The sequence below is a fragment of the Podarcis vaucheri genome (assembly GCF_965113315.1).
Source record: "Podarcis vaucheri genome assembly, chromosome: 5".
Taxonomy (NCBI): domain Eukaryota; kingdom Metazoa; phylum Chordata; class Lepidosauria; order Squamata; family Lacertidae; genus Podarcis; species Podarcis vaucheri.
In genome coordinates, this window is record NC_138763.1 from 48,272,734 (window position 1) to 48,286,397 (window position 13,664).

Consider the following 13,664-nt stretch of genomic DNA (forward strand, 5'->3'; position numbering starts at 1 on the left):
GCAAAGTGTATGGAGGTCCTGGACTACAACAAGACCCCACTCTCAGCCTCACAATACATTTGGCACCAGCTTGGCTGCAGGAGTTGCCAGAAGGAGGTGTGCAAGATGCCATCCAACCATCTTAGGGACTCCACTCTCAATTTGTGTAGGGCTTACTCCTTATCCTTTTCTTTTCCTGAACATGTCCTGGAAAGCAGCAGGTATGATTTTTTTCTCAGCATTTCCCATGAATGGGTATGTATAGCCACAAGGCAGTGGAGGTCTTCCTTCTCCTAGATGGGCAACCTTCCCAGGTTGACAAGCCCCATTTGCTCCTCATTCCCCTCTACAGCACATGCAGTAACCACCTTCTTGACTGTTGGACCCACTATTGGTCTTATCCACTCAATCCATCAGAGCCTGTCCCTAACTCACCAAGCGTTCAAGACCCATCAGCTACCCTCACTTTGTTTAGTTGGCCATTCAAAGCTATTTCCCAGGGTGTGGCCACTGTCCCATGCTAACAGCTTCTAGGAGCCACAGGTGAGAGCTGAGTGCAGGGTGGGGACTTCCTTTTACTACATACACAATTGACAAGTGTATTCTGTCCATCTACTACTTGAGGACTTTGACATAAATATTCTGAGGCCTCCTATTACCTCCCCTGCCCTCTCCACAAGCATTCATCATCCCTGGTTTCAATTACCCAGGCTCTCTTATGACATCTAAGCTAATGGCATCAAGACCTTGCTTCTAAAGCTCCATTGTGACAGTAGATCAGGTCAACTACATTAAGATAGTTGAGGCAGGCAAGGAACATATAATTCAAGTAGGAGAATGAAAGAGTGATGGGGACAGAGGCTGAGACAGAGCAGGACCACTGGGAAATATGGATGGCAAGACTCTCAGACTCCTTCTTACTCACTCTACTAATGACAAGAAGGCATTCTGTGATGGGTCAGAGAAGAGGTCCAGCTCTGTGAATCTATAAACTTGGCTGCCATTGAAATTTCCCTTGCTCTCCTGCAGTCAGTTAATTAGGAAGTAATTTCCTAGTGCCTCATGAATTGCAGTATCCTGATTCGCCTGTCATTAGCTCAATTGGTATCTGATTTGTTATGCATAACTACTCATGGCTGCACATGGGGCTAACAAACAGATAATTCCTGCTTTTGGAAAACAGAAGATTTGCAGTAAGGATTTGTTCAGTGGAGCACAATGCATGCCAAGTATAATACAAGAACAAGCCCATTTCTCATACAAAGTGTCCTGGGGTGGGGAAAAAGTGGTTGATTAAAAAAGCAATCTAGTATTTTGTCTCCTTTCCTTTATTTTACTCTCTTACTAGTATATTAGTATATATAATTTATATGGTACTGCACTATTCTCCCCTTCCCTCAATCTTTTTCATCTCACTCTTCACTTTGGATATTTCAGTGCAAAATGAACAATTTTTATAGTATTGTTTCAACTTTTAAATGGGAAGTTATTGTTTAAGTATTGTTCCCCTGGGTTTGGGACCAAGCTTATGTATAATATTCGTCACCACCACAGTAGTATAACCAAGTGTTTAGATTTTTCTTATGTTCCTAAAAGTTATGGATTCAAATTTAAGCCATTCTTATCCTAGAGGGAACTTTTCTGCTCCACTCAGCTATATTTAAGTATTCAATCATTTGGGAAAGTCAAAGGTGAGCTTTAACTTTGCTTCCAGACATACATTTTTGTTAGGTAGGTAGGTGTATGAAACTTCACATTTTAGAGCTGCTGTTTGACACAGTGAGTCTGAGGTCCGGAAAATGAATATTTTCAACATCTAAAAAGTAATCTTTAAAAATTAGTTTGGGGGGCAGGACCAAGAATAAGGATTCTTCCTATAGATTTAAGGAGCAGAAAAGTTAGTTGGTATTCCAAATGTCTGGTGGATTTTGCATTTCTGAGAACATGTGTTTCTGCTCTACCAGCCTTAAGCTGTAAAATAGATCTTTCTTGTCTAACATAGAAACTGATGCACCTTAACCATCTCAGCTTAAACAGCTGGCTGGCTGGCAGGATTACAATGGAGTTTGACTGTGATTCTGTCTCTGCAGAATATTTCCAGTCTCAGTTATTATCATTCTCTCCCAATTTGGATTATCACAATCCGGACATACCTGAATGGAGAGAGGATATTGGCAGAGTCATCAAGAGAGCCTTGGTGCAAGTAAGTATTCACAAGCAGACCAATTAATAATAAGGGTGATTTTCTTACAGTCTAAGTAATCTATTGCAGGGTAATTCAGAAAAGGGAGGCTATTGTTCACAATTAGCAGCATTAGCAGCCGCTGCATTTTTATCTAAAGCCAAGTACCGTAATAGGACTTTGTAAATATTTTCCAACACTTTCCAGAACACCAGCAAAACCCTTCAAGGAAAGGCAACTGAATTCAGTTTGTTCCCTGAACAAGGGACTTACAAAAAAATCATCCGCTTCCTATCATAACAAATGTTTTGCAGTCTTTAATCTCATTCATCCACCCAGCAACTGGGGTGTGTGGAGGTGTGCAGATCATTATTATTGTCATTATATGGATATAGGAATTTCTCATTATTCCAGTAAGTATATAATTGTCTATGACCTTTGCAGTTCATTTCTCACTTCTTTGAGATCTTTTTGGATCCCTGGGACACAATGAGAGCTTAAGAGAGACTATTCTTTGGAATAGTCATTTTTTAGTCATTTCTAGAACCATGTCCTGTTGCTTTCATTTGAGAAACAATAGTTGAGTTGTACTGTGTGAGAGTTGCACACATATGCACAACCTGCTTTTCTCTTTTGGAAGGGCATTTGCCCACTTTTTATTTTATTTTTAATATATATTGTATACTTCTGTAAACTTAAGGGGTCCCCTGAGCCTGCTGATACATCCTTCCTGTATGTGGGTAGTACTGTTTTGGCTATGTGAGCATCAGCACTCACCTTGTGACATTAGGAGATAAGAATGATATAAATATAAGAAGACTGTAAAGCTGGATCCGAGAAAGACCTTCCGATATTTTGTCTCAAATTTCTCTTTATTATTACTTGTTCTTTTTCATTGCAGATGGCTTATGTTCATGTTGCCTTTTAAAATCTGCTCGGCATACTGAGTTTTCGCACTCGGTAAACAAAGTGTGAAAATTTGCAGGTTTTTTTGCCTACTTGTTATCCCCACTGCTGAAAAACTTTCTCAGTGTGACTTAATGATAATTCTGCTCCCTTTGATCAAATGCATTCCTGTTGCTCAGAGATAATAAATAAATAAATAAGCAAGCAAGCAAACTTCATTTGCAGCATCTTGCAAACAAGATGTACACTGCAAGCATGTACTGTTGCAAGCAGTACATTGTTCAAATATGCCAGCTTCCAAGAAAACTTTTGGTCTGTTCTAGCCCAATCACACCTGCTTTTTGCATTTGAAGTTTTATTAGCAGCTATCTATAGCTGGGGGAAAATAATGTGGCTTGGTTACTATTTATGCAATCGAAAGATACAATAAATTGTATACTACAGTATTAATATTGTTGTTACATTTATGTTACAATATACTGTGCAGCCTATTTAGGATCAGACAGCAAAAAGCTGGCATTCAAAAATGTATATACCTGTATGCTATAATAATGCAGCTGATTTTTTTGGATTCTGGGATGTTATCATGCATGATTGCTGTTGCAAATCTGAGGTTAGGAATGTATTTTGAGTGGTATACTTGAATGGAGCAACTGTCTCTCTCCCTCCACACCACTTATACGTTTCGGCAGTATAATTTAGCGAGTCAGAACATCTTGCTGATGTACTTCATATCACCCAAAATCTACCAGTATATTCTCAGTAGCAGGATATGACCGCAACTTTCATTTTTATGGGGTTGTTGAGAAGAAGTATGGTTTGGTCTTGCAAAACCATTGGTATCTCATGTATAGAAGAACCCAATGCTTTCTTATCTTCTCTTTTCATATTAGAACTCATACAAGAAGTTGAACAAAGAGTACCCTTATGATTACTACTAATCCTCCTTCTGGTCCTCTTCTTTAGGTGACTGGCATCCCTGAAGAGCAAGTTTTGGTGGCCGTGTTCCATGGTTTGCCCACCTCTGCAGAGCTTTTCATCTTGCCCCATCAAAACACCTCTGAGAGAAGGAAAGGCAGTGAAGGTGACCTGGAGCTGGTAAGGAGAATGCTTCTCATTGTTCATGCATTCCAGCTATTAAGATTGTGGTTTGTGGCAAATTACCACACCAATGCTGATTTCCTCAAGTTGTTGTAAATATCGATCTCTGCGCAATGTCCTAGGAATTGAATGCTTTAGAGATTTAAATAGAGGATCAAATATGGGACCAGAATCAGTGGTGGACCTTGGGGTCTCCAATTTCAGCAGCACCAAAATCCCTCTTCCCACCTCTTGCCTTCCATTGTACCTCCTAGTTGCGGCACCCCCAAGGCTCCATGCCTAGTGTGACCAAACCAGTCATGCTCCCCTAAATCTGCCTCTATCAGATTCAACTAATGAGTTCTGCTAGCAAAAGCATGTGTGAGGTCTTCTGCAAGTGCAATGGGGCTTTTCAATCTCTCTCCTTCCCTTGCGTGCCCCCTGTGTCTCTCCAGATTGGCTCAGGGGATTGGGAGAAATGACATGTGGAGGAAGAGAGCGGAGATAGTTCTGTCAGTTGAAATGCTCGTGCCGATGGAACAGCTTTCTTAGTGCTATTATTTATCATCTTATTTATTCAATTTGTATCCCACCCTTCATCAGAGCATCACAGGGAGGTTTACAGGGCTATGTTGAATTCCTCTCATGGAGTACTTTGTTGAACTTGTAGGCATATATAATTTGAAGCTTTAGAGTTGTCTGATTGGATTTGACCTCCTATTAATATTGTTCAGTTACCTTTGAACTTTTTTTTTTTTAAAAAAAAGATTTTGAAATTTATAAGAGGTGGATGGACATGGCAGTTTTCTACTTGCCTATATGCTGGTTTTGATAGGGTTGTGGCCACTGTTCCCAAGCACTTGGACAAGGCCTACCTACTGCATCCAATCGCAACCACACTTACAAGGAAACGAAGACTTACCTCTCTCTTGGTAGCTGCGTGACTAACTTTCCTTTATTAGCACAGCTCTTTATTAGATATATGCATTTTATTTATTATTTCTTCATTAGAAACATTTTAATCCTTATGGAGCATTGAACAATGGGCATGACTAAACTAGTCGTGCCAGAATAAAATACAGTAATAGAAGTATGTTCTTCCAGCCTGTCCTGGGATGAATTTGCCTCCCCGCCCCCTTTCCAAGGGAAAAAATATATATGGGACGTCTTCTACTGGTCAGGGTACAGAAGTGTACTTGACCAGGTGGCATGTTCTTCATAATATATTTCCAATCTATTAGGACCAGCACAGAAACCCACCCACCTGTTGCATTCTGGAATATGGTTTTAGCCAGTTACCTAGGCAAGGCAGCTGGGATGTTGGTGCTGTGAGGGTGCAATGCCAGAGCCAATAAATCACTCCTCATGGTGAACCTACACTATGCAGGCATCTCCCTTGCCTTGCTCATCTTCTCTCCATCCCGGTAAACTGCAGCAACATTCTGCAGCTCTGCCCATCTGGCAAGCCAAAACCATTTAGAGCTTCAAAGGGAAGCATTAGGACCTTGCAATATTGTCTTTAACATTTACCAAGTAAGCATGAAGGTAGCTGTAAACACCTGTTACTTAAGCTGCCTTGATGAATTCTTTTAGCATTTTGGTGTCACCCATATATATAAATATATTGGGCTTTACGCCTTATTTGAAATAAGCAGCTCCTTTGTCCTTCCGATACATTTGATATCCAAGGAGAACTGCATTCCATTGATTTTCACTGTTCCTACAGATTTCTGGCATGCTCACTCCATCAATATTATCTGCCAGTACCAGGCAATTACTATAATTAGAGTAACAAGATTCAGTGGAGGACATTGTATTTTTAATAGGTGTTTAGAATATAGAATTTCAGCAGATGCAGCTTTCCTAATCTCTGTACAATAAGTTTCGATCTGACAAAATGTGCCCTTCTACAAAGCACCTAAAAGTATAGCAGCTGTATTCTGCTTTGCATTTGGTCACTCTAACAGCCGTTCACCCATCCAAATTTCAGGCTTCTAGATGGTGCAAGCATATAATGCCAGCGACTTTGCTACACTATTTCTGGGCTCAGTTCAAAGTGTCAGCTTTGACCTCGAAAGTTCTTCATAGCTTTCAGTCAGGGTATCTGTCTCCTGTCTGCCCGTCTCTATATGCACTTACCTGGAACTTAAAATATCCTTTTCCAGGTACCCAGCCAGGTGAAGTATAGTGGGTGGTTTCTGGCAAGGGGGGCCTTTTCAATGACAGCTCCCTTGCTATGCAACACTTTCCCCAGAGAGACTCACCTGGTATTTTCATTTTGGTGCCAGGTGAAGGAAGACCTTTTATTATTATTATTGCCACAGAACTTTTAATTCGTTTAAAACCCTTTCAGTTGAGTTGTTTTTTATGTTTTATTGATTAATTTATGTATTTTAATCTGTTTATATCTTTGTCTTAATCACTCTGTGAACATAATCATGGGGTGGCATATAAATATTTTAAATAAACCATGATTCTACCCGTGGGACCCTGCAACAAATTGTTGCAGCAGAGAGTGTTCTGGGTTCCTACCACTCCAACCTCTATTCCAGAACTCTGTGCCTACTGAGCATGTTGAGTCCTTGATGAGCTGTTTTTTCCTCCATATATTGAAAGCCTAGAAGTGACTTGAGTGGGACACCTAATGCCACATAATGAATGATCCACACCCATGTTTGAAAACATATGTATCATGCAATTACATTTTTCAGACACGCAGGATTGGTTACAGATCCCTATTGAGAGTGTATTCAGCCATAAACCCAGCTAGGATATTGCATACAAACTATACCTGGAAGTTTCAATAGCCATTTACTTAAATAAATAGGTAATTACAGTGATGAATAGCAGCTGTGATATTAAGGTGAGATTAGAGTCATGAACAATAGCACAAGCTTGCTTAAGCTTCCATGCAGAAATTAACTAGTGATTAAATCAGCGGTATCACTTCTGGAGGCCTTATGTGGAGCAGGAAGTATAAAAAGACTTTCCAGCAAAATCCAGTTACTCTTGTTGATGGCCTGCCAGATAGCTTGTGGATGTCAGCTCAATAACCAGGAATAATCCTTATCTCTTCCAGAATGCTTTTCATTGTTCACCGTAGTGCTGAAATTTTCCAGGTGAAAAATTATTGTGCAAAATAGGGGGACAAAATGGGCACCATTTCAGTGTAGGTGGGCGATTTATTTTTATTTTTAAGGGCTTGGAGATGTCCAATGTCCCTTGCAGTAGAAGCACAAATTGCTGCTGCCATTTTGCCTTTCCTTTTTAAATGATTCCCCGCCCCCAATGCAAACTGGATGAAACAACAGCAAAACTCTCATTTGTCCCTCCCTTCCCTGAGACCTGGGGACAATACTGTGATGTAACATCATTCTTACCAGGTTTTGCATGGAGCAAATAGTGCACAGGGCTTCAGGAGGACAAAATTGCCACCAAAATGACCACTTAGTTTTTGCTTGAAAAGCTGGTAGAGAATTGAATTCACATACAATAGTTCTGAATTCATTACATCAACCCTGTTTTTATTTCTCTCAGTGTGTTTACAGCACAGCTGAGATTTCTGTCTTTAACCTCTACAGTGCACCAGTTCTTATATAACCTCTGCACACTGATCAGGATCCCTTTTATCACACCAAGTCATTTGAGAACTTGCAGATGTTCAGTATGTTTTAATACACCCAGATGGAGTTCGTTACCTGCCTTGAGACTATCAAGATTGCGAGGTTTAATAAGGAATCTACATGGCCGAGTCACTCTTTTAACTAAATATTTAGAATGTAGACTCTTCAGATGCTAATCTTTGAACTTTGAAAGGCTATTTCTTTCCCTTATAAATGTAGATCTTGCCTTGAAAGGTTACAAGACAGGTTTTTTCCTGCAAGTCAGCAACGGCAATATGAATGTGGAAAGAAGTTTCTGCAGGGAAATTGGATGTATGTCATAAGTGTTAAAGGGTAACAACATTGGCTTGGATCCTAACAGCCACAAGGAGAAGGAACCTCACAAAAGGGAAATTCCAAATTCCCCATCCCTTTCTTTCCTCTACAGTTCCTTAGACACTCCCAAAAATTCTGCCCAGAGAGAGTTGAGGAACCCAAACACTGTGGAATGAGGTGTTAAGGGACTTCAGTTGGAAAGCAGAGAACCCTTGCAAAAAAAGGGAACTTCAAGCAGTGCTATTTTTCTAGAAAAAGAGATGCCAGAACTCACCATGAACGCCTCTCTTGTTTTCTCATAATGGCAATGGCACCCACCTGAGAGGTGCTGGAACTGAGCTCCTGCTAGTTCCGGCTGGAAAAAAGGCCCTCACTGAAGGATGCTGAAAGTTTTGTGTTATACTTCATATTATTGATAACACTTACTTTCATTCAAAACTAAACCAGCAGAAAATTGTCTGCCTCTCGCCCTTCAAGATGCCACTTTAATACCTGGCTGTGCCCAATATGAGTAACTTAGGGGTTATGAAAACATTTCTGTGTGGGGGTGGGAATTGCATGGTAGGAGTAATTTAAAAACAAATTGGATTTGTAGCAACATGTTGCAGCGTGGCATGGCTCAGGTAAGGTTTCCAGCTATTCTTGTCCTAGTTTTTTGCTCCATGACAGTCAGTTCCATCTCCACGGAATATGCTCTGTCATCAGTGGGCTGACTGAGGATTTCCCCTCTCATTTAGGGGTTTCTCCCCTTTAAAAAAGATATTTATTCAAATCTTCTTTGTGGATTGTGCTCTTTTTGCTATGCAAGGTCTGACAACGAGAGGATGACTTTTCCATTGGTATATTGGAAGTGTCTGTGGGGATTCTTCCTATAGTTTCTGATGTGCTGTTGTTAATGGATAATTCATTGTTTCCTCAGGCTGTTGAAATCCTCTTCAATGCTTTGAATCAGAATCTGGTCCAATTTGAGCTGAAGCCTGGAGTGGAAGTCATTGTGTATGTCACTCAACTAACGTTAGGTAAGCTGGCAAGGAACCCTACACAATGCAACTCTTTGTAGTTAGCCTTAGGTCTACTAGGAAGAAAGCCAAAGAAAGATTGCATTGTAATTGTTTGCCTTCTGACTATGGACCTTGACACCACACTTGAAGATCACTTCCAGACTTCTAGCTGGAGAAGTCTTCAATATGTCTTGGTTCAAGGGAAGCAAAAAACAAGCGGAGGGCAATTTCCTTTATAATCCAGTCAGATATCTTATCAGTTCTCTGTGAGTTTCCTTCCAAGTTTGCAATATTGGTATATGTTTGCTGATGGTAAGGTGTACATTGTTGTATTGCCCCCTGGAGATGCTACTTTCGTTTCGAGAGCCACTTGAAAAATGTAACTGCTCACTGCCCCCTAAGAACAAGCAAAAACAAACCCCAAGGTTTTTTTTGCTCTGGTTGGTGAACGACAATTACATAAAAGATTTGCAAGAAACAATCAATATAATTGATCCAAATAACAAAGATGCTCATCAAAGAGAAAGCTGTTTGGTCTGATGGTGCGGTCACTCATTCGCACAACAATCAATCAGAGTTTCATTGGGAGTACAACATTATCAGAGTAATCGTATGCCTGACTATTCAGTAGCAAGTCCTATTGAGTTCAATGGGGCTTGCTCTCAGGTGAGTGCATTTCAGATTATGACTGAAAAAACTGCTCTGGAGACTGATCTGCTGAATCTCTTTTTTTATAATTCTGACCTGAGCAAAAAATTCCAGAATCACATACCCAATTGGGTTAACGTGAATTTTGGCACTGTGGTTAATTTAAATGTGCCAGTCACATGTGATGTTCTGAACATTGTGGGAAATTAGCAGTGCGTGCTGGCCACTCCTGTTCTCACTCCACACATCACATTAAACCAAACCGTGGTTTAGTGTGAATGAGCAAATGTGTAGGTTTCCAGAGCAAAGATTGAAACTGCTGCACTCCTCCCCTAGTTCTGCTGCTGCTGTGCTATTCAGGGCTAAACCATGGTTTGGCTTCACATTGTGTTTGAATCTGGGCTCATGGTTTGTATTGTTCCAGGCAAACTATGAATTGTAACCAAGGTTTGTTCCTGGTTCTCTGCTCTGTTAGATCAACCATGACTCTGGGTTCTCACGTAATGCTAAGCCAAATATTGGCTTAGTCTTGGGTGGCAATGGATCAGCTGGACTGAAGGAGGAGCACAGCAATTGTATGCTAGTGTGGTGTAATGGTTGGGTGTTTGACTGGGATTTGGGAGAACAGAGCTCATAACCGCAATCATCTTTGGGCCAGTCACCATATCTTAGCCTAACCTATCTCAATGGATTGTTGTGAGGATAATACAGAGAGTGGGAGGGCCATGCCCACCACCTTGAGTTCCTTAGATGAAAGGTGGGATATACAAGCATAAAATAGGACACGGGTGGTACTGTGGTCTAAACCACTGAGTCTCTTGAGCTTGCCAATCAGAAGGTCAGCAGTGCGAATCCCAGTGATGGGGTGAGTTCCCGTTGCTCTATCCCAGCTTCTGCCAACCTAGCAGTTCAAAAGCACACCAATGCAAGTAGATAAATAGGCACCACTGTGGTGGGAAGGTAAACAATGTTTCTGTGCACTCTGGCTTCTGTCACGGTGTTCCATTGCTCCAAAAGCAGTTTAGTCATGCTGGCCACATGACCTCGAAAGCTGTCTGTGGACAAACGCCGACTCCCTCAGCCTGAAAGCGAGAAGAGTGCCACAACCCCATAGTCGCCTTTGACTGGATTTAACCGCCCAGGGGTCCTTTACCTTTACAAGCATTAAAAAACCAAATAATTGCTCTGGGAACCTGCATGTTTGCTTATTCATGCTATGCCATACTTCAGCTTAGTGTTATGTGCAAATTAAGCTGTTGAGTCTATGTACCATGGTGACTCTGTGATAATTCAGTGGGTGAATTATGAATGAATTTATTACTAGTGTTTGCGTCCACCTTCCCCAATCTAAATGCAAAGCCACAAGCTTCACAAGAGACTGAATCCTTTCCTCCTCCCGCTTGTTTTTATTGGTTCACTGTTAAACAAAACCCATGAAAAAGGCTGAGGCTAAAGCAGACTGAAGCAGTGAGGTGGAGCAGGGCTTCTCCCCTCTGCTTGTCTGCACACAGCCTGCAGCTTCCTTTTTATTATGGTGCTGTCTAGAAATTATAGCTTTGTGTTAAAAGGGGGGGTGTCATTTTTTTGCTTGTCCATGTGAGTTGTCTTTTCTCACACAGCATGTGCCACATGCCTGTGCTAGTAAACAAGAAGAGGCAGTAAAGGAAAGAGAATGGCTTGCTTCCTCTTACTTCCCTCATTCCTGCAGTTAAAGACTTCTCCGCATAACATGTTGCTCTTTCATTTCCCAGCACCTCTTGTCGACTCTGGTGCCGGGCACAGCAGTTCAGCCATGTTGATGCTGCTGTCGGTAGTCTTCGTGGGCTTGGCTGTTTTTTTAATCTACAAGTTTAAAAGGTATGTTGCTGCTCCTCTGTGATTTACAGAAAATCTGTCTGAAGATGAACTTTCAGAACCTGGATTTCAAAGACATTTTAAGGCTTATGGCTTGCAGGGAAAGGGGAGAGGGAGGACAGAAGATTCCTACAAGGTGTGGATGCGAGAAATCAAGATGTGTGTTGTGGGCACAATGGTCCACAGAGCCGTGTGTGCTCAGAATGGATGAGTTTCACTCAGCATCCTCAACCCTCTCGGACCGGGGAAATAGGATGGAGCACATTCTCGCCCAACTTCTGAGGCTTTTCTCACTGTAACTACTTCCACTCAGTTCTTATTCCTGTCACATGTGCTGTGCAGCAGGATAGGAAATACCGTGTCCAAATCAGAATGGTGATAATGAGAATGCACTCTAGCTCCAAAGTGGGCAAAACTCCCCTTTGGAGAACCAGTAAGAGAACAGGACACATCTCAGTATGTGGGAGGTGGGGTTAAGAAGCAAGGGACAAGGGGGCCACCATTTCACCTGTATATGACACTGCAAGTGATTACATTAAAGGGGCTCCACATATTGAGGGGGCCAGTGAGCCATGACAGTCTCTTCCCACCCCTTTGGATGTCACACAAGCTAACGAGTTGAGAAGGGTCACCAGCAGGTAAACTTGTGTACCTAGACAGGAGGGTATGCATAGTTTTCCCCATGTCCTAGATTCTTGCACAGGCTCCAGGACACAGGGAAACCTACAGGCAGAGACTTCTAAGCATGTCAGATTCACTTCTGTGCAAGTTCATCCTCAATGCACGGGCCGCAGAGGCAGAGCTAGTTGACCCAATCATCATGAGGGGTGGGGCCAATAGCATGGACCCCAGTGTCTCTTCAGTGCATGGTAGGGGGCTTAAAACCCACGGTAAGTGATAAGGTCTTGTTTCCTAACCATTGCATTTTAAGCAACTCTTATTTTTATTGTGCTGCTCATTATTTAATTTATTTAGCAAATTCAGAATGTTGTAAGCCACCTGAACACTGTCCCTACAGTAACAGATGGGACATAAACATTTGTCTTTCTTTTTTTGAAGTTATGCTTGGTGAATACAGAAAACTTTTGTTGGTTGATGGGTATAATCACTTACTGCTTTCTCCATTGCTGTTTAACCCTTCTAACTCTCCAGAGCTTCCATTCATGTCAAGTTGTCATCCAGCATTCGAAGTCTGATGTATTTCTAACCAGATTGCTGATTCCAGTGCAGTGAGTGTGGGAATATGTATCCACCTACAGTCCCATCAGTGACATTAGTTATGTCTGCATCCATTCCACTGGCCTTCCTTCTGAAATGATACAAGGGTCAATACAGCTGACTGCTTTTTACATAGAGATCTATGTCACTGGGTCATTGTGGGACTGAGTTATCTAAAAGTGTACAATTTTTCCTTGCTGGAAGAATTGCATACCAGCTCTAGGGTTGTCATCTCAGGAAGCAGATTGTCTAAAGAGACTAGCATCATTTCAGTCCTTAATATGTCCCTTTCCAGATGTCTGATTGTGTACAGATTATATAATTATGTCTCATTGTGCTTCTATGGAATGCTGCAACTTCCCCAAGGAATTTGGAGAGACAGATCTACAACATTTACCGTATTTTTTGCTCCATAGTACGCACTTTTCCCCCTCTTAAAAACTAAGGGGGAAAGTCTGTGCGTCCTATGCAGCGAATGCAAAGGGGAGGCAGGCAGGAAAAGCCCCCAAGAGCCGCACACAAGCTTCGCACTGCTCTTGCGGGCTTTTCCCCAGGAGGGAGATGGGACTGCCGCTCCCCGACCTGTTCTGGGGTCGGGGGAAGCTCGGGCTTCCCCCGCCCCCAGCCCCACAAGCTCCGGGAATGGAGGCAAGGCTGCCTGAAACCCCCGGAGCGCAGCGGCAGTTCACGCTGCGCTCCAGGGGTTTCAGGCAGCTATCCGCAAGCCTTCGGAGCACAGCGGGAGTTCTCTCTGTGCTCAGAAGGCTTGTGGATAGCCACCTGAAGCCTGGAGAGCAAGAGGAATCGGTGCACACCGAACCCTCTTGCTCTCCAGGCTTCGCTTCATTGGAGAGGCGC

The 13,664-nt window shown here is 42.2% G+C and overlaps 1 protein-coding gene across 1 annotated transcript in view; it reads left to right on the top strand.

Annotated features, from left to right (window-relative positions):
- The window catches only part of SORCS3 (sortilin related VPS10 domain containing receptor 3), a 413,753-nt gene that overhangs the window by 383,439 nt on the left and 16,650 nt on the right, over positions 1 to 13,664 (top strand). The window contains exons 22-25 of the mRNA XM_082225230.1: positions 2,070 to 2,182; positions 4,034 to 4,165; positions 9,005 to 9,104; positions 11,486 to 11,591. Of these exons, the coding sequence (XP_082081356.1) occupies positions 2,070 to 2,182; positions 4,034 to 4,165; positions 9,005 to 9,104; positions 11,486 to 11,591 (451 nt within the window). The remainder of the gene's footprint in view (positions 1 to 2,069; positions 2,183 to 4,033; positions 4,166 to 9,004; positions 9,105 to 11,485; positions 11,592 to 13,664) is intronic.